Below are 27,783 nucleotides of genomic sequence, written 5' to 3' on the forward strand. Positions count from 1 at the left end.
TGGAACAGCGCTAAGCTGATCATGCGTCGCTGATGTAATGGGGTACACTGGCAGCCCTGAGGCTGATGTAATCGTAGATTCACCTGGAGGGTAGGCAGGCGCTGCGCTCAGCACAAGCCCTTGAGAAGCAACGCCCATGAGTGATGACTGGAATCTTGGCTTGTGTCTGCGCTACTGCAATCAAAGTGTTGTGATACACTGGAAGCCCTAGTTGCCTATAAATTAGAATCAGGTACGATAGTCACATTGGTCTCCTACACTGTTGAATTTGTAGGAGGGTGAATGTCTGCAGTCACTATTACGGAAGCCATATTACCAACCGAAGATAACGGTTGTGTAGTTATGACAGAAGAATGTCCGCTGCTCGCATCCTGCGACTGTGACATCTTCCTCCCTACATGACGGGACTGCTGCAAAATACCTTTGTGACCTGTCTATAAATAGCAAAACTTGCTGGAGAGAGAGGTGAACAAAAATTACATTTAAAGTTTGGAGAGCAAACTTGTGTGCAAGCCAAACAGCATAGATGAGGATCTTTGGAAGATTTTTTACCACGACAATTAGTACACCGCGCAAGCAAATAGAGAGTTGTTGAGTGACATGGAGTTGAAAAATTGACACTCGAATTATACAAATATCTATCGGCAAATATTGTACAGGTTGAAAGTGTATACAATGACTCACGCAAACCCTGTGTAACGCCAAAGCTACCCATATTTAAAAACACATAAATATTTTATAGATACGTAGCTACGAATTGCAAAGAATTTGACTGCCCCTGCAGGTAAACAATTGTAACACAAATTCAAAATGGCAGGAAACAACGAGCCATACCAAATCACCCCCATATTATTACAAAAATAGTGAAGGTAATATGAAAAGAATACATCACCCATCACAGATATAATCTAGAGTAACAGCCGAAGCTAAGGGTCTAAAAAATCCAAATTGAAGAGCTCAGCCGAGAAACATCCTTGCTGTTATGAGACAGGCAGTGATGTGAGGAAAGTGACTTGTCATCAAGGGCACATGACAGCGGCGATGGTCCATGCCAAAAGCAGGAGTTGAAAACGGAAACATCTTTTTTCACCCAAGACCATCACTGAGCGCTGTCTTTTGTTGTAAGGTAAACAGTGAATGCATTAAGGAGTAATGCAGGATAAGTAAAAAATATGAGTATTGGAGAATTTACTGTAATATTCAGTGATGTATTGAGATCTAAGACAGCGAAGATTTTACATTAAACAATGATATGCCTCCACTACTACTGGGAAAATACATAAATGTCATGTTCAATCTTCTTGAGAAGTTTTATTCCATCTACCACTTTATACTCTATGATTACAAGTTCCAAATTTAAATAGAGGAATAGAAATATATTTGTTAAGTAAGATGTATTTCTCAAAGGAGTGCTCAGGTTTGATACACTTATATTGATTGCCTTTAAAACTAGACAAGATCTTGCATTGCCATTCTTAGAGAAACTGATCCTTTTCAACATGGTCAGTGAGCCATTTAGTCATAACTGATCAGGCTTTTCCAACAAATTACATAAACCAAAAAGAGTTTAAAGTATTAGTTGTACATTCCAACTACTTATTATTATTTCCATTACTTTTTAAATCATAAGAAACAGAATCATAAACTTGGTGTGAGAGCTTCTTATTACCTTTCCTTGTTTTATGCCAGAAGTTTATCATTCTCTTATATACCGTTAAACAAAGTAGCAATCTTCCAAATTAGTCATAAAGCATGAAGTTTGGGGTACTGTTCCTAAGTTAAGTAAAAATTAAGTTGTAATTTCTAAAAGATTTCTATAACTCTATACTTTGCAGCCATATAAGGAAAACCATTAATACCACTAAGAAGCAGTTTCTGCCATAGCACTACTCTCCACAGATTATCAGCCTTTTCAGAAGTCAATAAATGTGCAGTATAGTTTTCTTTTAGAGTTCTTCATTAAGTGTATCAGCATATTAATAATAGAAATATTATAATGGATGTTAATTATTTTCAAAGCCTGCTTGCGATGGGTTAAGAATATTATTACATTCCAAGAATTTATATAGGCCATGATTTAAAATATTCAGAATTGTGATGTGTCTGTATGATTTTGGATCAAAGGCCTGACCTATCTTCAAATAAACTGATTTAATAATGCCTTCTTGGAATTACACCAGAGAAATTACCGGGTAATGTACACATTATCCAATGATCTAACTTGTTTGATCATTCAGTTTCAGTACAATCAATATCTGCTTTGTTCCATTTTAGTGAGGTAATTAATTCTCCCCGAAATAGACATTCGAGACTTTTCATAAACACTTACAGGTTTAACATCATGCTGGAAAGCATGCATAAAGTCTACTCGGGATACTCGGAGCTTCTCTATAGCATCTGGGTCTACCTCCACTGTCGATGTTGCCTAGAAACAGATGGAAGAACATCATATACACAATGCAAGTGATCCATTGAAACTTGGAAGTACACATAAAACCAATTGGTTTCTAAATATGTTTGTTCCCTGATTTTCTTATAGCATATATCTACAAATAGTACCTTGCTTTGTAGGTCCCCTGGTGGAGTATTCAACAGAGAAAGCTACTTAACAAGACCTTTTTCTGCATAAATATGTATCTGTTATAACTGCCACATTGAAAATCAGATTTTGGGTGTTATCAAATTTAAAATGTAAAATAATGCGAAAAATTTAGCATATATGTTGTGTCCTTAATGGTAACTAATCATACACTTCTTCAGTGTCCATATTAAAAATAGATTCCAAAGTCTTGAAAGTACAGGGTTAGTACAGGGGGCTGTGTCTGTGTGAGTAAAGGGAGGTGTCTGCTTTCATACAGGGGGCTGTGTCTGTGTTAGTACAGGGAGGCAAGTCTGTGTTAGTACAGGGGGCTGTGTCTGTTTTAGTGCAGGGAGGTGAGTCTGTGTTAGTACAGGGAGGTGAGTCTGTGTTAGTACAGGGGGCTGTGTCTGTGTTGGTACAGGAGGCTGTGTCTGTGTTAGTACAGGGAGGTGTCTGTGTTAGTATAGGGGGCTGTGTCTGTGTTGGTACAGGGGGCTGTGTCTGTGTTAGTACAGGGAGGTGAGTCTGTGTTATTTCAGGAGGCTGTGTCTGTGTTAGTACAGGGAGGTGTCTGTGTTAGTACAGGGGGCTGTGTCTGTGTTGGTACAGGGAAGTGTCTTTGTTAGTACAGGGGGCTGTGTCTGTGTTAGTACAGGGAGGTGAGTCTGTGTTAGTAAAGGGGGCTGTGTCTGTTTTAGTGCAGGGAGGTGAGTCTGTGTTAGTACAGGGGGCTGTGTCTGTGTTGGTCCAGGAGGCTGTGTCTGTGTTAGTACAGGGAGGTGTCTGTGTTAGTATAGGGGGCTGTGTCTGTGTTGGTACAGGGAAGTGTCTGTGTTAGTACAGGGGGCTGTGTCTGTGTTAGTACAGGGAGGTGAGTCTGTGTTATTTCAGGAGGCTGTGTCTGTGTTGGTACAGGAGGCTGTGTCTGTGTTAGTACAGGGAGGTGTCTGTCTTAGTACAGGGGGCTGTGTCTGTGTTAGTACAGGGAGGTGAGTCTGTGTTAGTACAGGGGGCTGTGTCTGTGTTAGTACAGGGAGGTGAGTCTGAGTGACTGCAGGGGGCTGTGTCTGTGTTGGTACAGGAGGCTGTGTCTGTTGGTACAGGGAGGTGAGTCTGTGTTAGTACAGGGGGCTGTGTCTGTGTTAGTGCAGGGAGGTGTCTGTGTTAGTACAGGGGGCTGTGTCTGTGTTAGTACAGGGAGGTGTCTGTGTTAGTACAGGGGGCTGTGTCTGTGTTAGTACAGGGAGGTGAGTCTGAGTGACTGCAGGGGGCTGTGTCTGTGTTGGTACAGGAGGCTGTGTCTGTTGGTACAGGGAGGTGAGTCTGTGTTAGTACAGGGGGCTGTGTCTGTGTTAGTACAGGGAGGTGTCTGTGTTAGTACAGGGGGCTGTGTCTGTGTTGGTACAGGAGGCTGTGCCTGTGTTAGTACAGGGAGGTGAGTCTGTGTTAGTATAGGGGGTTGTGTCTGTGTTAGTACAGGGAGGTGAGTCTGTGTTAGTACAGGAGGCTGTGTCTGTGTTAGTACAGGGAGGTGTCTGTGTTAGTACAGGGGGCTGTGTCTGTGTTAGTACAGGGGGCTGTGTCTGTGTTAGCACAGGGAGGTGAGTCTGTGTTAGTATAGGGGGCTGTGTCTGTGTTAGTACAGGGAGGTGAGTCTGTGTTAGTCCAGGGAGGTGAGTCTGTGTTAGTACAGGAGGCTGTGTCTGTGTTAGTACAGGAGGCTGTGTCTGTGTTAGTACAGGGAGGTGAGTCTGTGTTAGTACAGGGAGGTGAGTATGTGTTAGTACAGGAGGCTGTGTCTGTGTTAGTACAGGGAGGTGTCTGTGTTAGTACAGGGGGCTGTGTGTGTGTTAGTACAGGGAGGTGTCTGTGTTAGTACAGGAGGCTGTGTCTGTGTTAGTACAGGGAGGTGAGTCTGTGTTAGTACAGGGAGGTGAGTATGTGTTAGTACAGGAGGCTGTGTGTGTGTTAGTACAGGGAGGTGTCTGTGTTAGTATAGGGGGCTGTGTCTGTGTTGGTACAGGGAAGTGTCTTTGTTAGTACAGGGGGCTGTGTCTGTGTTAGTACAGGGAGGTGAGTCTGTGTTAGTACAGGGGGCTGTGTCTGTTTTAGTGCAGGGAGGTGAGTCTGTGTTAGTACAGGGGGCTGTGTCTGTGTTGGTACAGGAGGCTGTGTCTGTGTTAGTACAGGGAGGTGTCTGTGTTAGTATAGGGGGCTGTGTCTGTGTTGGTACAGGGAAGTGTCTGTGTTAGTACAGGGGGCTGTGTCTGTGTTAGTACAGGGAGGTGAGTCTGTGTTATTTCAGGAGGCTGTGTCTGTGTTGGTACAGGAGGCTGTGTCTGTGTTAGTACAGGGAGGTGTCTGTCTTAGTACAGGGGGCTGTGTCTGTGTTAGTACAGGGAGGTGAGTCTGTGTTAGTACAGGGGGCTGTGTCTGTGTTAGTACAGGGAGGTGAGTCTGAGTGACTGCAGGGGGCTGTGTCTGTGTTGGTACAGGAGGCTGTGTCTGTTGGTACAGGGAGGTGAGTCTGTGTTAGTACAGGGGGCTGTGTCTGTGTTAGTGCGGGGAGGTGAGTCTGTGTTAGTACAGGGGGCTGTGTCTGTGTTGATACAGGAGGCTGTGCCTGTGTTAGTACAGGGAGGTGAGTCTGTGTTAGTATAGGGGGTTGTGTCTGTGTTAGTACAGGGAGGTGAGTCTGTGTTAGTACAGGAGGCTGTGTCTGTGTTAGTACAGGGAGGTGTCTGTGTTAGTACAGGGGGCTGTGTCTGTGTTAGTACAGGGGGCTGTGTCTGTGTTAGCACAGGGAGGTGAGTCTGTGTTAGTATAGGGGGCTGTGTCTGTGTTAGTACAGGGAGGTGAGTCTGTGTTAGTACAGGGAGGTGAGTCTGTGTTAGTACAGGAGGCTGTGTCTGTGTTAGTACAGGGAGGTGTCTGTGTTAGTACAGGGGGCTGTGTCTGTGTTAGTACAGGGGGATGTGTCTGTGTTAGCACAGGGAGGTGAGTCTGTGTTAGTATAGGGGGCTGTGTCTGTGTTAGTACAGGGAGGTGAGTCTGTGTTAGCACAGGGGGCTGTGTCTGTGTTAGTACAGGGAGGTGAGTCTGTGTTTGTACATAGATGTGGGGCGGTCGGGTAGCCTAGTGGTTAAAGCGTTCGCTCATCACGCCGAAGACCCGGGTTTGATTCCCGACATGGGTACAATGTGTGAAAGCCCATTTCTGGTGCCCCCCGCCGTGATATCGCTGGAATATTACATAAAGCGGCGTAAAACATTCTCACTCAATCACTAGTACATAGATGTGTGTCTGTGTTAGTACAGGGGGCTGTGTCTGTGTTAGTAGAGGGAGGTGAGTCTGTGTTAGTGCAGGTGGCTGTGTTGTGTTAGTGCAGGGGGCTGTGTTGTGTTAGTACAGGGATGTGTGCCTGTGTTAGTACAGGGAGGTTAATCTGTGTCAGTGAAGGGGGCTGTGTCGTGTTAGTACAGGGAGGTGAGTCTGTGTTTGTACAGGGAGGTGTACGTTTTAATACAGGGAGGTGTCTGTGTTAGTACAGGGGGCTGTGTTGTGTTAGTGCATGGAGGTGAGTCTGTGTTTGTACAGGGAGGTGTATGTTTTAATACAGGGAGGTGTCTGTGTTAGTTCAGAGGGCTGTGTCGTGTTAATGCAGGGGATGTGTCTTGTTAGTTGTGGGCTTTGTCTGTGTTTGTACAGTGAGGTGTCTGTTTGAATACAGGGAGGTGTGTGTGTTAGAGCAGGGGGCTGTGTCTGTGTTAGTGCAGGGGGCTATGTCTGTGTTTGTACAGGGGGCTCTGTCTGTGTTAGTGGAGGGAGATGAGTCTGTGTTAGTGCAGGGAGGTGAGTCTGTGTTTGTACAGGGAGGTGTCTGTTTTAATACAGGGGGCTGTGTTGTGTTAGTGCAGGGGGTTGTGTTGTGTTAGTACAGGGAGGTGTCTGTGTTAGTACAGGGGGCTGTGTTGTGTTAGTGCATGGAGGTGAGTCTGTGTTTGTACAGGGAGGTATCTGTTTTAATACAGGGAGTTGTCTGTGTCAGTGCAGGGAGCTGTGTCGTGTTAGTACAGGGAGGTGTCTGTGTTAGTACAGGGAGGTGTCTGTTTTAGCACAGGGAGGTGTCTGTGTTAGTACAGGGGGCTGTGTTGTGTTAGTGCAGGGATGTGTGCCTGTGTTAGTACAGGGAGGTGAGTCTGTGTTAGTGAAGGGGGCTGTGTCGTGTTAGTACAGGGAGGTGTCTGTGTTTGTACAGGGAGGTGTCTGTTATAGCACAGGGAGGTGTCTGTGTTAGTGCAGGGGGCTGTGTTGTGTTAGTGCAGGGGGCTGTGTTGTGTTAGTGCAGGGGGCTGTGTCGTGTTAATGCAGGGGGCTGTGTCGTGTTAATGTAGGGGCTGTGTTGTGTTAGTCCAGGGGGCTGTGTTGTGTTAGTACAGGGATGTGTGTCTGTGTTAGTGCAGGGGGCTGTGTTGTGTTAGTGCAGGGGGCTGTGTCGTGTTAGTGCAGGGGGCTGTGTTGTGTTAGTACAGGGATGTGTGTCTGTGTTAGTGCAGGGGGCTGTGTTGTGTTAGTGCAGGGGGCTGTGTTGTGTTAGTGCAGGGGGCTGTGTTGTGTTAGTGCAGGGGGCTGTGTTGTGTTAGTGCAGGGGGCTGTGTTGTGTTAGTGCAGGGGGCTGTGTTGTGTTAGTGCAGGGGGCTGTGTTGTGTTAGTGCAGGGGGCTGTGTTGTGTTAGTGCAGGGGGCTGTGTCTGTGTTAGTGCAGGGGGCTGTGTTGTGTTAGTGCAGGGGGCTGTGTTGTGTTAGTGCAGGGGGCTGTGTTGTGTTAGTACAGGGGGCTGTGTCGTGTTAATGTAGGGGCTGTGTTGTAGTAGTACAGTGGGCTTTGTCTGTGTTAGACAGGGAGGTGTCTGTTTTAGTACAGGGAGGTGTCTGTGTTAGTGTAGGGGGCTGGGTTGTGTTAGTACAGGCAGGTGAGTCTGTGTTTGTACAGGGAGGTGTCTGTTTTAGAACAGGGAGTTGTCTGTGTTTGTACAGGGGGCTGTGTCATGTAAGCACATGGAGGTGTCTGTGTTAGCACAGGGAGGTGTCTGTGTTAGTACAGGGGGCTGTGTTGTGTTAGTCCAGGGGGCTGTGTTGTGTTAGTACAGGGATGTGTGCCTGTGTTAGTACAGGGAGGTGTCTGTGTTAGTACAGGGGGCTGCGTTGTGTTAGTACAGGGGGCTGTGTCGTGTTAATGCAGGGGATGTGTCTTGTTAGTACAGTGGGCTTTGTCTGTGGTTGTACAGGGAGGTGTTTGTTTTAGCACAGGGAGGTGTCTGTGTTAGTGCAGGGGGCTGTGTTGTGTTAGTACAGGCAGGTGAGTCTGTGTTTGTACAGGGAGGTGTCTGTTTTATCACAGGGAGGTGTCTGTGTTAGTGCAGGGGGTGTTGTCATGTTAGTGCATGGAGGTGAGTGTGTTTGCACAGGGATGTGTCTGTTCTAGTACCCCTAGGGAGGTGTCTGTGTTAGTGCAGGGGGCTGTGTCGTGTTAGTGCAGGGAGGTGAGTCTGTGTTTGTACAGGGAGGTGAGTCTGTGTTTGTACAGGGAAGTGTCTGTTTTAGTACAGGGGGCTGTGAGGGTGAATTAAATGCGAAAAATGCGAGTGGTCTTTGCTCGCATTAATAAATATCGCATTTATATTAACAAGACATTTTGGATAGCAAAAATACCAACTTAGACATACGCTGCAAAACAAACAAATATGTATTCCACATTAGTGTTTATTGAGCAGAACTTGTAACAAGTATATAAACAATGTCATTCAAACACTAATCACATCCTGTGAAATGTCACTGATGGGGTCAAGACAAGAGTCCTACTCACTTATGTCATCACACCTGCAAGTCCAGACAGACGCCACCCTCGCAACATGGTGTCTTTGTTCTTTGCGACTGCGTCAAAGGCCGACACGAGCCAGCGTGCATGTATTGTTTCAGCAGAAGTACTCTACGCAGCGCTAATTAGCGGTGCTATTTGGTGTGTGATTGGATTAATGTAATATAGGATAAAGGTGAGGATTATCCTGTAAACCTGACAGAGGACATTTTCTTTAGATATAAATCCACTGATTCTTGAGAGGAGGGAGGTGTCACATTCATATTGAGTCGCATTTTTTTGGAGACGCATTAATTCCACGATTTACAGTATTCCAATATCATGTTATTTCAAGTTTTTTAGCTTTTACTAAATATATTAAAAATAATAACAAGCATAGAAGCGAAGCACTTCGGTGCACCTGATCGCTATTGCCAGTTATTTTTTATCACATGGAACAATTTGACAAGTCACCGTCTAGGCTCCCGCGCACGTGATTGTGAGAACTACATTTTGACATAGAATCGTCAAACTACAACAAATATGACATTTAACAAGTCAAAGTATGGCATTTATGATATATGTATCCATTCTGTCAACTAAAGTTCATTTCAATGCGTCAATAGCGGTAATCTGACCGTGGTTGCTGTTAATAACGGTGAGTTGTGCGATTTTTCATTGCTTCACACACAATTTCGCGGAAATTAATTAAAACAATATTAAAAGAGATTTTGAATAAAATTATTGAAATAAGTCCAGATATACAATGAACACTTTTTATAACTAGACACTGCAATTACAAGATTACATTGTGTACTCTAATATGGATTTGTTGATATTGTAATGTCTTTGCATTGGGTAAAAAAACCAAAAAAAATCATTATGGCGTGTATAACACCCCCTTCTACACAGCTGTGTTTTGGGGGGAAGAAAATGTGCACTATACTGAAGAAAATATGGTAGTTAGTACATGCTTACTTTAATAAGTCTGTTCATGGCTGTAGATTGAGCTGCTCTTACTAATCCCTCAATCTCAGCCCCACTGAAATTCTTTGTGATGGCAGCTAACTCAGGAATATCCACATCAGAATCCAACTTTCCGTTCTCCTTCATGGTCATAGTATGAATGTCAAGGATCTGGACACGTCCATGTTCATCTGGGAGACCTATAAAAACAGCCTGACGTGATGACAGTCATCGCTACATGGCACACTTCCTTACACATAGAATGTCGCCAATTACCATGACAGGTCTCACATGACACTTACACTGAGAGCTTTACCACTAAATACGACAGGCTCCTTTACACAGGATTATCATAATAAAACTTTTTTTCCATTTTTTTAACTCCACACTCACTAATATTCCAGCTATTTGATTGCAGCCTGTAAATGACTGAGTTTGGAAAAGACAATCTAGTGATTGATATCATGAGCAATGATCCACTCTGTACAATGACAAGCCAGTAAGCCTGACCACCCATCCACTAAGTCGACTCTTACAGTTACAACCGGTACATGTTACTGGGGACCTATTCTAACCTGGAATCCCCATGGAGCTCACATTGACAGTCATGATATATGAGCATGTCTGATTAAATGCAAAGTTTTTATACATACCTGACACTACAGAGTGCTATAAGTGTAGCGTCAGGTAAGATAAAACATATGCTTGTGACAAAAGTTACTGACCGATTTCCATCTGCACCTCAAGTCGGCCTGGTCGGAGGAGTGCATCATCAATCATGTCCTTCCTGTTAGTCATCCCTATGACAAGAATGTTGTTGAGTTGCTCCACTCCATCCAGCTTAGACAGCAGCTGGTTGACCACAGTGTCATGCACAGCCGTATTGCCAGCCTTCAATACAATCATGGGCAGCATTTGTGAAAGTGAAAATTCAATCTCAACAAAATCAATTCTTTGTGCTCGCAACTGCTAAACAAAGATCTGAGGACATCCCTTTACGGATCATGTCAGAACGACCTTTCATTCGACCACTGTCGTTTATAAGATTGGGAAAGTGACAGTTGGAGTGAGTGAGTGAGTGAGTTGGGTTTAACGCCGCTTTTAACAGTATTCCAGTTATATCACGGCTTGTCAGCTTAATGTTGGAGGAAAGCCCCAAGTGATGCAGGTCTCAGACGTTTACCACTTCGGTGAAACCCACAAGCACGGGTATGGTGCTGACAAACCTAGAAACATAATTGGGGCGAACCGGGATTCGAACCCACAATCATAGGTTTCTGGCGTGCCCAAGGGATGCAATTCTGCACAGCGAATTGCGGCGCCTTAGACGACTGGGCCACCAGTGCCCCCCAGTGACAGTTGGAATGTGTTTTCTGACAATGCAACCTCGAAAAGGTTAACATAGGTTATTTCAAACGACAGTCACGGGCGGTGTGACTGATCCATCAAAATCATCATCTATATCTTGTTTCAAGGGGAAAAATATTTCAAACTAAAGACAAGGGAAGTTTGTTTGATTGTTGATTGTTTAACACCGCACTCAGCAATATTACAGCTATATGATAGCGGTCAGTATATAATCGAGTCTGCACCAGACTACCCAGTGATTGACATCATGAGCATTGGTCCACGAAATTGGGATATGAATACATGCATCAAGCAGGGGGCCTGACCAATTGATCACATTAGTCGCCTCTTACAACAAGCATAGTCACCTTGTACGGCAAGCATAGGTTGCTGAAGACCTATGCCACACAATTTCGGCCATCTATGACACATTCCAGAATTTTCTTTTGTTCAGTTTTCAAAGCAAAATCTGGAAGTCACCAATTTGAAACTGGTACCTTAAAGCTCAAGGAAGGAAGGTGCTTTCTGATTAGCAAATGTCACTTCTTGTAAGCAATTTCACTGGTCAGTCAAAGTTTGTGAACGGTCTTTCTGAAGTAAACTGTAATGGGATGTCCTCAGATCTGTATGTAGTGAGCACTAAGATTTTAATGAGATTGGAGGAAATTGTAAGTTGCTGTGTTACCAATATCTAATTGTTACAATAAATGCTATAACAAACATACCACTGATCCTCTGGACTTGCATATGGCATCTATTTCATCAAAGATGATGATGTGTAGACCACTATTCCTGCCACACTGGATATAAGAAAAAAACAAAACATCTGGTAAAAAATTCATCTTGGGTTACAGACTTGTTCATACTAAAATTTTCCTAAAAATATTGGTCCTTTCTACTCATTTTGGCCATTTATGTGTTAGGCCGTGTCAGAAGTCCAAAACGTGCATGTACAAAAACGAAAAATGTTAAGTTGTCAGCCATGTGAACATCTTTGAACATTTTCATACCAATATTTCTATGATTTCTTTAACTGTAAACTTGACATTTCCAATGGCTACATCAAGACTGCCAAGAGCTGTGTGAGCACACAAGACTGCCAAGAGATGTGTGAGCACACAAGACTGCCAAGAGCTGTGTGAGCACACAAGACTGCCAAGAGCTGTGTGAGCACACGAGACTGCCAAGAGCTGTGTGAGCACATGAGACTGCCAAGAGCTGTGTGAGCACACGAGACTGCCAAGAGCTGTGTGAGCACACGAGACTGCCAAGAGCTGTGTGAGCACATGAGACTGCCAAGAGCTGTGTGAGCACACGAGACTGCCAAGAGCTGTGTGAGCACACAAGACTGCCAAGAGATGTGTGAGCACACGAGACTGCCAAGAGCTGTGTGAGCACACGAGACTGCCAAGAGCCGTGTGAGTACATGAGAAACCAGGTGACGTGAAATGGGGTTTAACGTCGCGCCCAAGATTATTGCACTTATATAGCCACCTGCATGCACGTGTGTGTGTGTGGCTGTTTGTACTAGTCCGAACTGAAGCCGATTTATAGTGCTAGCCCACTGAGATACCATGCCGCAGTTTAACCCCACTCAAACACAGAATACAGACACCGAGCCGACCAGTCCTTGTTTTAGCCTCTAAATGCCGAGCGCCAGACAGGGTAACAAGTACCATCTTTTAAAGTCTTTTGGTATGAAGTGGCCTGGAATCACACCCCGGTCCTTCCGCTCTCCGGGTGGACGCTCTACCACTAGACCACGGAGGTGGTCTTCATGAGAAACCAAGAAATGTGAGTACAAAAGTAACCAGGAGCTGCGTGAGTACACATTTCACCTAGGTTTTTGGTTTGGTATGGTTTGGTTTGGTTTGTTGTTTCACACTGCACTCCAGCTATATGACAGCAGTCTGTAAATAATCAAGACTGGACCAGACAATCCAGTGATTGATATCATGAGCATCGATCCACGCAATTGGGATCCATGACATGCATCGACCAAAGTCAGTGAGCCTGACCATCCGATCCCGTTAGTCGCCTCTTACGACAAGCATAATTGCCTTTTATGGCAAGCATGGGTTGCTGAAGACCTATTCTACCCCAGATCTTCACGGGTCCATTTCACCTAGAGCTGTATCAGTACAAAAGGCTGCATAATCCTACCCTCTTTTCTTCTTCTTCGGCTTCTGCAAACAGCTTCCTGACATTAGCTTCTGATTCACCTACATACTTGTCTAAAATCTGTGGGCCATTTACAATTTTGGGTTCCCGAGCATTAAGCATCTTTCCTATTTGTCTGAAAGGAAACAAAAGAAATGTTGTTATCCTCAAGTTATTAAGTCAAAACTTTAATACATGTGTTTTCCACAATTTCCTACCATTCAACAATTTGACCTGGGCACTACCATTTTTAGTGTGGGTAAATTACACGATATCTACAATGGTCTGATACATTGTCATAAGGGTCTGTGTCACTGACATTGAAGTCTGATTCATTGACAACTAAGTCTGATGCTCCTTGCCATCAGGGACGGACTCACACTGCCATTGGGGACTGACTCACCTTACTATCAGGACTGACTCACCTTACGATCAGGGACTGACACAGTTGCCATCAGGGACTGACTCACCTTACTATCAGGGACTGACACAGTTGCCATCCGGGACTGACTCACCTTACTATATGGGACTGACTCACCTTACTATCAGGGACTGACACAGTTGCCTTCAGGGACTGACTCACTTTACTATCAGGGACTGACACAGTTGCCATCAGGGACTGACTCACCTTACTATCAGGGACTGACTCACCTTACTATCAGGGACTGACACAGTTGCCATCAGGGACTGACTCACCTTACTATATGGGACTGACTCACCTTACTATCAAGGACTGACTCACCTTACTATCAGGGACTGACACAGTTGCCTTCAGGGACTGACTCACCTTACAATCAGGGACTGACTCACCTTACGATCAGGGACTGACACAGTTGCCATCAGGGACTGACTCACCTTACTATATGGGACTGACTCACCTTACTATCAGGACTGACTCACCTTACTATCAGGGACTGACACAGTTGCCTTCAGGGACTGACTCACCTTACAATCAGGGACTGACTCACCTTACGATCAGGGACTGACACAGTTGCCATCAGGGACTGACTCACCTTACTATATGGGACTGACTCACCTTACTATCAGGACTGACTCACCTTACGATCAGGGACTGACACAGTTGCCATCAGGGACTGACTCACCTTACTATATGGGACTGACTCACCTTACTATCAGGACTGACTCACCTTACTATCAGGGACTGACACAGTTGCCTTCAGGGACTGACTCACCTTACTATCAGGGACTGACTCACCTTACGATCAGGGACTGACACAGTTGCCATCAGGGACTGACTCACCTTACTATCAGGGACTGACACAGTTGCCATCAGGGACTGACTCACCTTACTATATGGGACTGACTCACCTTACTATCAGGGACTGATACAGTTGCCATCAGGGACTGACTCACCTTACTATCAGGGACTGACTCAGTTGCCATCAGGGACTGATTCACATTGCTAGTAGGCTCTGATTCACAATGGTATCAGGGTCAGACTCACCTTGCCATCAGGGTCTTGCCAGTTCCAGGTGGGCCGAACAGCAATATGCCTCTGACATGCTTCATACCTGTGTTCACATACACAGTTATTAATGAACATGCCGAAGTGGTTCCAAATTCAAATAATGTTCTTCAAATTATGATGTTTCATAAAACCATCAATGTGAAACGATTTGAATTTAACTGGATTAATATTTTTTTTAAATAAAGAACTCTGCTGCCATCTTATCACTGTCAAATGACTCTGATGAAGCACTGCAAAAATGATTGAAGAATGTAGGAACATAATAAAAAACGAGAATTTTCATATTCCAGTGGAGAGTGATGAATTCAACATTCTAAAATGGTTTTGAGGCAAATACTTATCACAACATTAACAAGATTGCATGACCCCAGTATCCATGAAGATGCAGGTAGAGAATAGGTCTTCAGCAATCCATACTTGCCATAAAAGGCAACTACGCTTGTCATAAGAGGCGACTAACGAGATTGGGTGGTCAGGCTCGCTGACTTGCTTGATGCATGTCATCGTATCCCAACTGCGTAGATACATGCTCATGATGTCAATTAAAGGATTGTATGGTCCAGACTCGATTATTTACAGACAGCCGTTATATAGCTGGAATATTGGTGAGTGCAGCATTAAACAAAACAAACAAACAAATCTTGTTGCTGAACCGAAACCTGATCCCAAAGGTGATCTCTTACTCAGAGAGAACACTTCCATAAACACAAATCACCCAAACATGCCTACCACCAGGCATCATGTGAGTCAAGCAGCACACGGCTCTCTTTTCGTTGCACAGTACTATTATCTGTAGTTTTTTTAGTCATAAACACTTTCAACAGTCTGTTTTTCAAACTATTTTCATATTTGAAGTTATTTTTACTCCCGCAGACAGTAAAGAAATATTCTATATCCCTGTGTAATTTTATTGTTGGAGATGACCCCAGAGCCGAACGAGCACAATGCTTGCATAATGTCTAATTTTCAGATCTTGCTCGGCATCTCCTAGGTTAAACAAATCTTATTGTAGTATCACTTGCCAATACAAGCATCAGCATTTGAAGGTAAAGATATCGATAGTTGTCATGGAGAATACATATCATATCAAAGCAGACATATTCTGCATCTGATTATTTTTTCACAACATTTTGCACCAACACCTGTTGCTAAGCGGTGGTGAATCAGTATTCACCGAACAAAGCATCCAAGAACAGTGCAATATGAAGCATGAGAGTGATAGTTTCTGTCAGTACACTGCAGTGAATGACTTCACTAAAAAACAGTGCATTAACTAGTAATAATTTTATCATAATTATTCAATTATTATGACTGTAGAAGTGTTCCTTCATTACTTAATAGTATCATGCACTTACCAAACATGCTGTTTAAAAGATCCATACACTGTAAGGTAAACAGAATGTTCACAGATTTATTGCTTGTTGGTTTTTTATTTTGCTTTAAACCTTGAGCATATTTGATGAGATTTTGATTATTGCCTGTTTTAACGTAGGTGACAACTTATCCATGAGATCTTCATGTGAATCTTAGGGAACTTACCAATCTGCTCAACAACATCAGGAGGGAAAACTCGGGATGCAAATGCCCTTCTGAATATGGCAGAGAATTCATTGTCCAGGCCACCAATACCCATCTTGTTGAAGTCCCAGTCTGGGTTGATGATTGACTGATAGGTAGATTTCCTGGCAAAAAAACACTAATGGAATTGTGATGGCTGTTGCAGCGACAGTACACTAGATTCTGCCCCAATATGAACGTGTACACATCATATCATAGTAGATAAGCAATGGGGTGCTGGACACATTCTACCCTAGGTTCCCACAGGGCACTACCATAGGGATTACACACCAAACGTCTCTTTGATAAAGATTGAATGCACATACCCTTTAGATTTTCCTTTGAGATTCAGCATGGAATTTTCAGCTTTCTCAAAGATCACTGCAGAGTTGGGTGTCAACATGCCTTTATCAGCCTGCAAATAAAAAAGCTGTCTAAAAGATGCCCATCTTGCACCTTAGTCAATGTGGGAATGATGGTGGTCAGATATCCTAGTAGTTAAAGCATACTCTTATCACGCCAATGACCCAGTTCGATTCCTGACATGGGTACAATATGTGAAGCCCATTTCTGGTGTCCCCCACCATGATATTGCTGGAATATTGCTAAAAGCAGCATTAAACCATACTAACTCACTCAATGTGGGATGCAAATTTTTAAAATATATTTCTACAAATATCCAAAAGCGTTTATACCAAAGATTTGACCAGTGTTTGCATCTCCAATCTCATGATGTATGTGAACAACAGAAACAACACACAAATACTGTTTAGGAAAGTTGGCCCAAGCATTTTCAAGATTTAATCAAGTATCTCATTTTGTGTGTGGATTCATACTAGGAGACAAATTGTATCCAGGTAACAATATTTTAATTCTTAGTGATGCCCATAACCAAGTTGATAGAACATGTATTACATACCATGTTGCAAGGACCATACTTCTGGAATTATTGGCTAACTCAACACGTGTCAGCTAAAACAGTAAGTCCTTGATTTGAGTGAACCACCAGATGATGATGAAAATGATATTGATAATTCATTGATATTAATTCTACTTCAGTTCACCTCATAAAGAGGTCTGCTCAGTAGTGTCTACGTGCATGTTTTGTCTACATCAGTTGCAGACATATTCATTACTTTTCGTGGTTTTCCCTCCATCTTCTCCTTGACAGCTGTGAAGTCCAGCACTGTTGACAGAAACACATCTTATTAGCAAGGACCAACTTTACTTTTATACTCGGAACTCCCAAATGAGTTTGAGACAACCAGGAATTCGACAGATCCAAGTTTAACACGACGAGGTTCGACTGTATATACAGTTATGCCTTGCTAATATGTTACCTTTGAAGTAACGGTAAATTGTGCAATCTCCCGACCACTTCAAAAAACGATTTCGCCAAAATTAATGTAAACATTATTGAATGAAATTTTAAATAAAATTAATAAGATATATTACAAACATAAGTCCAGATAAACAATGAAAACCTTTTTATGACCAGGTAGTACAATAATGGGATTAAATTGCGTACTTCAGTTCGGATTTGTTGACTGGTATTTCCAGTGTTACGTGATCACTGTGATCAGCTGATAATGTTTTTTGAGAAGGGGAAAACATCGTGCCATTGGAAAACTTGAGTTTATTAGATACATATATATATATATATATATATATATATATATATATATATATATATATATATATATATATATATATATATCTGTCTATCAAGTAAAATCTTAGATATTTTTTATATTTGTATAGTTATCCAGCATTACTCCTTAATGCATATTACTGCTTGTTCTTGACAGAGAAAAGAACTGTGTGAAGGTCTTTGCTTGAAGAAGTTGCTTTAACTAGCTGAGAGGCCAACCCTATCACGCAGCTCCCACGTGACCAAAGGAAGTGATGTCACGGATCCTCACATTACTCTGGAGTCGCAAACATCGGAGGGCATCGTGGGGAGGTAGATCTGCGATCACCAAGAACGAAGAAATGGCCTTTAACAAGATTGAAGAAAGAACTAGAACCTCTCCAATCAAGAACAAGTTCTCCGATCCCAAACCTTCCCTGCTCGAATATCTTAGCAACATTGCTAAGACTTCCCCTTCAAGATGTCGTTCCTGCACATGACCTAAGAAAAGAAGTATACACGCCTATCCCACAGAGACCCGACCACAGCCATCTTCATGCAGACCCTGCACAATACAGAAACCGCCTCACGGGCACCTACAAGATGGACACTGTGTACAAGATATCTCATTGGGACTTACTAATTTGTGTTTACTTACATGGACTCAATCAAGGATATATATTGTGTGACTGTTGAATAGTGCAACCAGATATGTTTAATCAAAGCCAGTATATTTATGCCAAAATGTGTCTTTCCAAAATTTAGTTTTGTATGTGTGCAATATACTCCAAATTACATCTTTAGTCAAGCTAGATCTTTGAAGTTATTGTGTAGGGAATCTTTGAAATGTCTCCAGGCCACGCCAGACATATAGTTGCAGCTAGGGCCCAGACAAACCTAAGCTGTAGGGTTATCGAGTCACACCTCTAAACTCGACTCGTAATTTCAAAAATCTAAATGACAAAATTTGTCATTTGTTACAAGTAATTAATGTGCACAGTTTGGTACAAAATTGAATGTATTGTCTAGGACTTTGAATTCAGATTAGGGATATTCTTTGGTGAGCCACCCCTACACATATGTTTATTGTATGTCAGTATTAAGTAATTAACAGCACAGCAGTATTCAGCATTTCAGAATTTTGATGTCGGAATTAAGGGTCTTTTTTCTTGGGCATCGCACCCACAATATCTGGGCAAGCTCCGTCAAAGACACGGGAAGAGCACCCATTGTACTTAAAAGGGCAATAGTACCCACAAGTACCGTTTGAGTCACGCGGTAAAGGTAGACTCCTGGTTTCAAATTTCTTTATGCGAAATATTTGCTGAGATGTTTAATTTGTACTTTTTATGACATTAATCATTATCATTATTCGGTACTGAGTCGCACCGCCAAGCCAGACTCCTGAATTCAAAGAACCTTCAGTGAAATATTTATTGAATCTGTGCAAAGCGGTAATTAACGTGTAGTGAAATTGCACATTACAAAGATCACTTGGTTAGTTTTCAAACTGGCACTAATTCAAATTGGCTAGATGATCACTTTCATACCGTCATTGCATAGATATATTTGTTACATAAGGATTTCATATAACTGATTTGGATCACATTTGCATGGTTGTTTTCCTTGGTGAAAAAGTTCACACATATCAATTTGGACTCATGTAAGCTTGGGGTGCAAGCTTCACGCAACGGAGGGAAGTTGTCATAGCGACTGATTTACAACATCCATTATCTGAAGAACATTTGATTGCAAAGGCTCATTACCCTGGAGCCATGACATCTATATGCCTTGAAACACTTAATTGCTGTTATTTATTAGATGCTAATCCTATTTGTTAATCCCCATTTTTGTGTACATCGACCAGGATGTTCTGCCATCCTGAACAGGATGTGCAAGTATGTCACTGATGATTTACTGTTTACATTTATATTTATTACTTACAAAATGTCAGGTGACCTTGGCTATATAAGCCTTGGTCCAGAGAGGAGAGAAGGGGTTTGACTCTCTTACCAAGCTGACCTCTTTCCCACAGCCAAGAGTGTTGTACCGACTCTCTGTGGCACCCTCAGTTATTATCTAAGTATATTGTAAATTGTAAATTGTTTTTGTAAATAAAATTGTGATTAGTCTCCTGTGACTCCGGCTCTTTGCTGACTAATTCCCCAAGAAAACCAGCACGTCATTTGGAAGGTATTGTTCACCCAGAACAGTTCCATGATAGGTCAATAACATATAGTACTGGTGACCTGCTGGGCCACTACTAACGGACCAAAGCTGTGCGTGCCTTGTACATCCTCCAATGCGACGTCTTGCAGGTAGTGCCTGGCGAGGGCCGTGTTGGATCGCCAGAAACATCCCTCCATGATGTCGCGTAGAGAGCAGTTGCTGTGTAGCGCCATGGTGGAGGCGACCGGCCGGATCTCATGCCGGTTGTTGGAGCGTGGAGCGATCGTGTTGTGGCTGACTTCCACTTGCGAGGTCGCAGATACCTATACGAAGAGGCGTCGTTGTTGTCTACGGCGTTCCTTGGATCGTCAGATGTAGCAACGAAGCGCTCTAACCGGACATAGACGGAGCTCTAGTTCATCTTCCGTGCCCACAATCGATGAAAGGGGGGGGATGAGGAACGATCTATCGGGCTGGCCTGGGAGCTGATTCTTTGCAATGAAATCCCAGCACAGGCCCAGATGCACGGCTCCATGTGCTCCCTGCTCAAAGCGGACCCGTGTGATGTCTAGGACGTGTAGCTCACTGACACAGGCTGCTCTGGCGAGCGCCAGTAGAAAGACAGATTGTAGAATGATGACGTTTCGAGCGGCTCGAAAGGCGCGTCTCTCAGCGAGGTGAGAATGATGTTCAAGTCCCAAGCTGGGGGGACAGAACTTCGCCTTTTGGTCTTCCAGTCTGAATGAGCGGAGCAGTGCCTGGAGTTCCGGGATTTTCGTCATGCGTCGATGCCAGGGGCACCACAAGGTGGGTCTTGATGGTACTGCCCTTGAGCTTACGCTTGTGACGCAGATGGAGCATGAACTCGGCCAGGAATTGAGGAGATGCAGATGTGGGGTATTGGTGCCTGCCCCTGCAAAAGCTCTCGAAGGATTGCCACTTGTCATGATAGAGGCTCCTGGTGGTTGGGCGATGTGCCATCGTGATAGCCCTGGCCGCTCTAGCTGAGTAGCCTTTGGTGTTCAGTGCTCTCTGTAAATCGACCAGACGTGAAGACATAACCTGTCTGGTCCTGGGTGGCTGTCCGCTGTGAGGGTGGATCAGCAGATTTGGTCAATCTGGGAATGGCAGTGGGTTGACGCCGGACAGCTCTCTGAGGTCGACGAACCAAGCCCTCGCTGGCCACCAGGGCGCGACCAAAGTCAGATTGAGGTTCCGTGTCGATCTGATATTCTGGACGACTTTGGGAAGGAGTACAGGTGGCGGAAAAGCGTACGCTTTTAGTCCTTCCCAGAGGACACTAAAAGCGTCGACTGCCCAAGCCAGTGGATCCGGCACCGGAGATATGTAGGTCAGGATCTGGTAGTTCTGGCTGGTGGCAAATAGGTCTATGTTAGGGAGACCGTGGACTCGACAAACAAGAGCGAAGGCGTCTGGATGAAGTTTCCACTCTGTGGGAGCCACTTTTCCTGGCCGAGATAGGGCATCCGCTAGGATGTTTCAGCAGCCCGGGATGTGGTGGACCTGGAACTGAATGTCTAGATGATCCACCACGTGAAACAATCGGAACGTCTGTTGAAGGAGCGAAGTCGAATGAGTCGTTCCTTGGTTCCAAAGGCACCATACGACAGTTATGTTGTCCGTCTAGATGGAGAGCACGGCATGTCTGAGGGCCTGCTTCCGGTGAGCGATGGCCAAGATAAGCGCTTCCAGTTCGAGGTTGTTGATGTGCCATAGGCGCTGATCGGCTGACCACAGCCCTGAGACGACCGGTCCCTCCAGGTGTGTGCCCCATCCCTGTAGGTACGCGTCTACGAATAGGCGCAGAAAGGTTGTAAGCCCTGTCAAGCAGACGCCGCCTAAGACATTCGATTCCACCGTCCACCACCGGAGATGCTGTTCCGGGAGGATGATGGATACAGAAGGGTCCTGGCGCCTGATGTAGGGCGCCAGGAACATCTGAACTGGGCGCAGTTGAAGCCTTCCTCTGTAGGTCAAGTCCTGCGCTGAGGTTAGGAGGCACAGGAGGATTTGCCATTGACGCAGAGTGCGTGGTAGGTGGAGAGCTGGAGTCAGGTGCGCCTGCATGCGCTCCCACTGGTCTCTGGGTACAGAGATGAGATTGAGGTCCATCTGGAAGAGGCCTCCAATGAACTGAAAGCGCTTGGAGGGTGTCAACTCTGACTTCCTGAGGTTGATCTTCAGGAGTAGAGTGACAGGGTCTCGATGGTCCAGTAGGCAGTCGTGTGAATAGCAATGGGGCCCAAAGAAAGTCCAAATGGGAGGACCACCCATTGATAATGGACTCCCATGAAGATGAAGCGGAGGAATTTCCGGTGGTCGGGATGTATAGGGACATGTAGGTAGGCGTCCTCGATGTCCAGGCTGATGAGCGCATCCTGTGCCTGGATCCGGGATCGCAGTAGCCTGAGCGTGGTCATCCTGAAATAAGGTGGACGCGCCAGGTAGTGTTTGCTGAAAGCGGTAAGGTTGTGGATCATCCTGTGTTTGTCCGAGTCCTTCTTGGGGACCAGGAAGACAGGTGAGTAGAAGCCTGGTGTTATGGCTGGGGCGTGTACAACCTCTATGGCTTTCTTATCTAGCAGCGCTGTGATATTCCGGCTCATTAGCTGCTGTTGGGTGGGGGGTATGTGTCCACTATGGGTGACGACGTAAGTGGCAGGTCGTCTATAGGCGTCAGCTTGTACCTGTATCGGATGACGTTGGTGACGTATGGTTCCCCCAGGATTTCCCAATTCTGCCAGAAGTGAGTCAGTCTCCCACCTGCTGCGGTGTCAACAACTTGGACAGCTGGGGATGGGAGGTCCCAGTCGTGCCTCTCTGGCGATTCACTGGAGGTCCCTGCGGTCGGCGTTACCTCCTTTGGGGTAGCTGCGACGGGACTGGTATGAGCCTGAGGAATTTCCTTTCCCCTTGCCTCTGCCCCGAGAGATTGAGGTGGAGCCCCACCCCCGAGTCTGGAGGGTGTTGCGTCGTGGCTGGTAGGAGCCAGACTGGGACGCCTTAGCAAAGGCTGGCTGTGACACCCTGGCCAGGGCCTTGAGAGCCTTCTCATCAGGGACGAAGGCTGAGACCCGGGAGTGTGTCTTGTATATCTGTCCATTAAAAAAGGTCAGAGCCGGACCAAGGTTGACGCAAAAGGTCTCTCTTGAACTCTGGGTCCCAAATCGACAAGGCAAGGTACCCAAGGCGTCTAGTGGTAGTGAGTTAAATCAGAGCGGCGCGCATGTTGGAGCGCATCTGTTCCACTTGTCATTGGAGGTAGGATACAACCTTAGTTAGATGGTCAATCCTATGGGGGTTGTCCTTCGATAAGTCCTGCAGTGTAGCCCTGGAAGACGATGCCATCAGTGAGAGAGGTTTGAGCGTGAGGCGAATCTCGGTTTCCATGTAGGGGAGTTTGCTGTCGGACTTTCAGACTGAGGTGGAGCGGTTCGATCCCGGCATGCAGTGCATGTCCTCATCTAAGGAGTGAGCATGGTCCACAACTTGAAGAGAGTGGCCTGGGAAGTCTGCCTGCCAGCCAGTCTGCGACTTGATCAAAACCCAGGTGGGATTCGCCGTCTGGCCTGTAAGTACTGAATGTACTGGAGGAGAGAGGCGTCTATCATGGGCGTAGCCGTAGGCGGGGGCGCCTGTGGGAGATCAAGCGTCTGTCCGGAGGATAGTATAGGCGCCGTCTGGTATGTGAGCGCCACACCGGGCGTCAAGGTGGTCGCCGCCGTAAAGATAGACATTGTTGTGATCGTCAAAGTGCCCTGGGTAGAGACTACAACCCTGGGGTCCGACATCAAGGTAGCAGTTGAGGTCGGGGGGTGATCATCCGAGACAGCCAATCTTCTGGCAAATTCTCTGAGCGGTCTGACATCGTGCGCCAGTGTTACCTGGCCTGCTGTGTTCTGCGTTACTTACACACATGGTGGTACTGACTGAAAGCTGTGGGTGAAAGCAGTAAACAGTCTTTAAATCGGTGACCCTGGAGGCATTGAGATGTACAATTAAGGCACAGGGGGTGGGGATCCCACGCCGACATATTACGCTGGCACTTTGAGCATGAGGGCATGATATCTGCAATGAAGCAGTGTAAAATCACAATGCATCCCCTCCCGATTATGTATGCTATAATTTGTTTATCCCACTGTGTGGGTTTATGAAACAAATATTATGACAAACGTAAGACAACATACAACAAAACAAACAATACTTGCGAGGATACGCCAATCGTGGGGTACCAAGCAAAAGAATATAAAACAAAAACCAGTTCACTAACTGCTGGCTACGTAAAATATTCAAGATGGCTACTTGGAACAACAAGACACCTGGCATTATGTTTTCTTTTGAGAAAACGCCAGTAAGTGTCTAATAACGTTATGCACATGTTTATCAAACATAAAATGTACAAAATACAAACCGTAGGCACAACACAAAGACAAAAAACATTAACTCAGATAGCAAACACGTGAGGGTTTGAATCAGTTTATGTTACAACAAAAAACAGGTCTTCTCTCATCTAGTGACAAGAGTAACGTGAGGATCTGTGACGTCAATTCCTTTGGTCAGGTGGGAGTTGCGTGATGGGCTGGCCTCTCAGCTAGTTGGAGCAACTTCTACAAGCAAAGACCTTCACACAGCTCTTTTCTCTGTCAAGAACAAGCAGTAATATGCATCAAGGAGTAATGCAGGAAAAGTAAAATATTTATATATATATATTAAAAAAACATATGTCTCTATTTTGCCTACCCTCCAGCTCTCTGACACGGACAGAGAACAACTTTTTTTCATAGCTGAAAACCAGTGGCTGATCCTGTGTGAAAACATGACTGCCAAACTTCATGCAGAACTCTGCTGCCATCTTATCACTGTCAAATGACTCTGATGAAGCACTGCAAAAATGATTGAAGAATGTAGGAACATAAAAAAAACGAGAATTTTCATATTCCAGTGGAGAGTGATGAATTCAACATTCTAAAATGGTTTTGAGGCAAATACTTATCACAACATTAACAAGATTGCATGACCCCAGTATCCATGAAGATGCAGGTAGAGAATAGGTCTTCAGCAATCCATACTTGCCATAAAAGGCAACTACGCTTGTCGTAAGAGGCGACTAACGAGATTGGGTGGTCAGGCTAGCTGACTTGCTTGATGCATGTCATTGTATCCCAATTGCGTAGATCGATGCTCATGATGTTAATCAATGGATTGTCTGGTCCAGACTCGATTATTTACAGACAGCCATCATATAGATGGAATATATTCAAAATATGAAACAGTAATATTAATCTGATGACAAACAACATACATTCATAAGGAAAATCCTTATTGCCAAATATTACCATTCAATATCAGCCTACTATTTCTATAAATACAAGTATCGTCTGCCAGGTTCTTGATTTGCATTGACAATAGGTCAATTAACAACTATTTACCAATTGTTAATGTCTTTTCTTTCATCAATGCACATCAGAGGTGATGTAGGTGAAATTAGGCTTAACATCGTGTCAAAGATTATTGCACTTACAAAGCAACATGCATACATGTGTGTGTAGCTGCTTGTACTAGTTCGGAGTAATGTTGATTTTATAGTACTAGCCCATTGAGATACCATGCCGCAGTTTAACTGCACTCAGACACAGTATACTGACTCCAAGCTGACCTGTTCTTGTTTTATGCCCTTAATGCCTAGCGCCAGACAGAAGTACCATCTTTTAACATTTTTTTGGAATGATGCGTGCAGCAATCGAACCCCCGATATTCCACTCTCTGCATATCAGACGTGTAAAAAGACTAAGTGTACTTGTTTGGGGCATATTCAGCATAAAAAAGGATCATTTTTGACACAACACATTGCAATGCTTATCACACATTTGGAGGAGGGGTCTGCAGCTTGCGGTAATGGTAACAAGCGCCGGATAATGTCTGGATTAGGCTGTTCTCAGCAAGCACTCTCTTCTATCACCTCTCACATCCTTACTCTAATATACACAGATATGCTGCATAGTGGAGTACCTGTTCTGCTTCTTATACGTGACACCTGGAGAACTGGAACTTCAAGTTATAGCAAATAGCAACAAGAGCCCAACAATCTCTCACAATATTTATTGTGAAACTTTGTTACATAAGGAAATAAAATCTGGCAAACAATGAGCAGTAGCTTGTGGTGACACTCAGATCAGAACTTCAGAACACGGCTAACGTGCGATAGTATTATTTTCAAAAACAAGTCATTATGCAGAATTGACTAATTGGCGAAACTTAAATTTCCACCTAATGGTAGATATGTTTAGATATGACCAGATCATAATACTGTTCACACAAAACTGCAGGATTCATTCTTGCAAAGAAACTGTGGATCAAGAGAAATTTTGAAAATGTGAAAGTTTTTCAACTGACATAAAATATGACAACACACCATAAGGTAACCAGACTTTCAATGAGGTGACTAAATTTGTAAATTTTCTAATAAACTGAATATTTTTATACTTATCCTATCTAATACTATGCATTTATTCTTATTCTTTGATCTGGGTGTGGCAATATCCTAGAACAAAGTTTCCAGCTTCAAAAAAATACTGATCACCCGAACACATCGCCAAATCTCTACTGTGATCATGGGTCACGCACCACTAAAATCCCATGCAACACGACCCCTGCAACCTGATCACCTGACATATCCAGCACCCTCATTCTCAATCTAGAGCGTACAGGCTGGTGTAACTGTGATGCGGGGATGGTTGGGTGGGCATTTAGCGTGTGAGATAGGATAAGTATATAAAGATACAATTTATTAGAAAATTTACAATTTTTTAACCATGAGCCAGGCGAAACCTAATCGGCAACGACTTAAACCTCACCCTGGATAGGAGGAGGTGTTTTGTTACAAACACCCTGTCCCCGGCCAGTAGGTTGTACAAGACAGACCTCACACATACGCTCTGAAGGACGTAAGGCGGACCAGCTTGGCATCTCTTTTTTCGCTTCATGAACCTATCAAACTCACGTCGAGATTGAATAAGGTAACAACGAGAAGAGGAAACAATCGACAATACCTGTTTTTCACACAGGTCCTCCATCAGCTACTGAGACATCACATGCACAGGACAGAGGTGAGCAGGTAGAAGATCTGGACACCATTTAAACAAATGGCCGCACCGGATGGTGGCTTTTATTGACGTAGACATGTTTTTCACATGGGTCAATCAACTCCTTACATCGCCCTGCGCAAGACAGAGGTGAGCGGGTGGAAGATTGGGAAAGCATGAATCTAACTAATATGAGCCGCATAGCCAGAGTGAGGAGGAAGACTATCTTGAATGCAATGAGTTCAAAAGTCTTATCTGGAAGTGGTTTAATTTAACTTGTTAAAAAAAAACAAAAAAAAACTAATCTCTGTTTAAGTGACACCTTGACATTCAGGCGATAGAATTGAGAATGAGGGTGCTGGATATGTCAGGTGATCAGATTGCAGGGGTCATGTCACACTGGATTGCAGTGGTGTGTGACCCATGATCACAGTTGTGATTTGGTGATGTATGGGATGTGTTGGGGTGATTAGTGTTTTTTGAAGCTAGAAACTTTGTTCTAGGATGATTCCACACCCGGATCGAAGAATAAGAAGAGATGCAGAGTGTGAGATAGGATAAGTTTGAAAATTTGCTATTGTTGGTGTTGGAACCAGTGTTTGAAACTCAGCAGTTGAAACTGAGAGCCTTAAGGGCCAGCACATTTCAGGAGCTGTATGCTCAGTGGATAAACTGGAGGCCCAAACACTCTTGCAACATGACAAAAATTACAAAACACATCCAGTCAACCAGAAGCTCTACTGCTACCATGTGAGTTCCAAAAGACTCAAGGGTGATAGATGAAGCCTACATTTATCAAGGAAATTATGTTCATCACATTATATCGATAATGCATTTATAACTTAATTAAGTTTGCTTTTGATAAAAGGAATTAAGTATTCATATTGTCCAGATTAAGCACCTAGGAAGCGAAAATTATGGTGAT

At 44.2% G+C, this 27,783-nt stretch overlaps 1 protein-coding gene and 2 pseudogenes across 3 annotated transcripts in view; all 3 read right to left on the reverse strand.

Annotated features, from left to right (window-relative positions):
- LOC139463742 (vesicle-fusing ATPase-like) overlaps window positions 1–27,783 on the reverse strand; it is a 51,986-nt gene that overhangs the window by 10,841 nt on the left and 13,362 nt on the right. For all 3 annotated transcript variants that reach the window (XM_071245000.1, XM_071245002.1, XM_071245001.1), the window contains exons 5-14: window positions 24,517–24,659; window positions 17,093–17,142; window positions 16,283–16,371; window positions 15,939–16,081; window positions 14,376–14,442; window positions 12,914–13,046; window positions 11,476–11,550; window positions 10,129–10,294; window positions 9,416–9,603; window positions 2,330–2,425 (exon numbers count right to left, since the gene is read on the reverse strand). In XM_071245000.1, the coding sequence (XP_071101101.1) occupies window positions 2,330–2,425; window positions 9,416–9,603; window positions 10,129–10,294; window positions 11,476–11,550; window positions 12,914–13,046; window positions 14,376–14,442; window positions 15,939–16,081; window positions 16,283–16,371; window positions 17,093–17,142; window positions 24,517–24,659 (1,150 nt within the window). The remainder of the gene's footprint in view (window positions 1–2,329; window positions 2,426–9,415; window positions 9,604–10,128; window positions 10,295–11,475; window positions 11,551–12,913; window positions 13,047–14,375; window positions 14,443–15,938; window positions 16,082–16,282; window positions 16,372–17,092; window positions 17,143–24,516; window positions 24,660–27,783) is intronic.
- LOC139464100 (mucin-2-like) lies at window positions 2,656–4,004 on the reverse strand (annotated as a pseudogene).
- Window positions 4,194–8,494, reverse strand: LOC139464101 (mucin-2-like; annotated as a pseudogene).

The sequence above is a fragment of the Haliotis cracherodii genome, unplaced genomic scaffold (assembly GCF_022045235.1).
Source record: "Haliotis cracherodii isolate W230 unplaced genomic scaffold, xgHalCrac1.p SCAF_16, whole genome shotgun sequence".
Lineage (NCBI taxonomy): Eukaryota > Metazoa > Mollusca > Gastropoda > Lepetellida > Haliotidae > Haliotis > Haliotis cracherodii.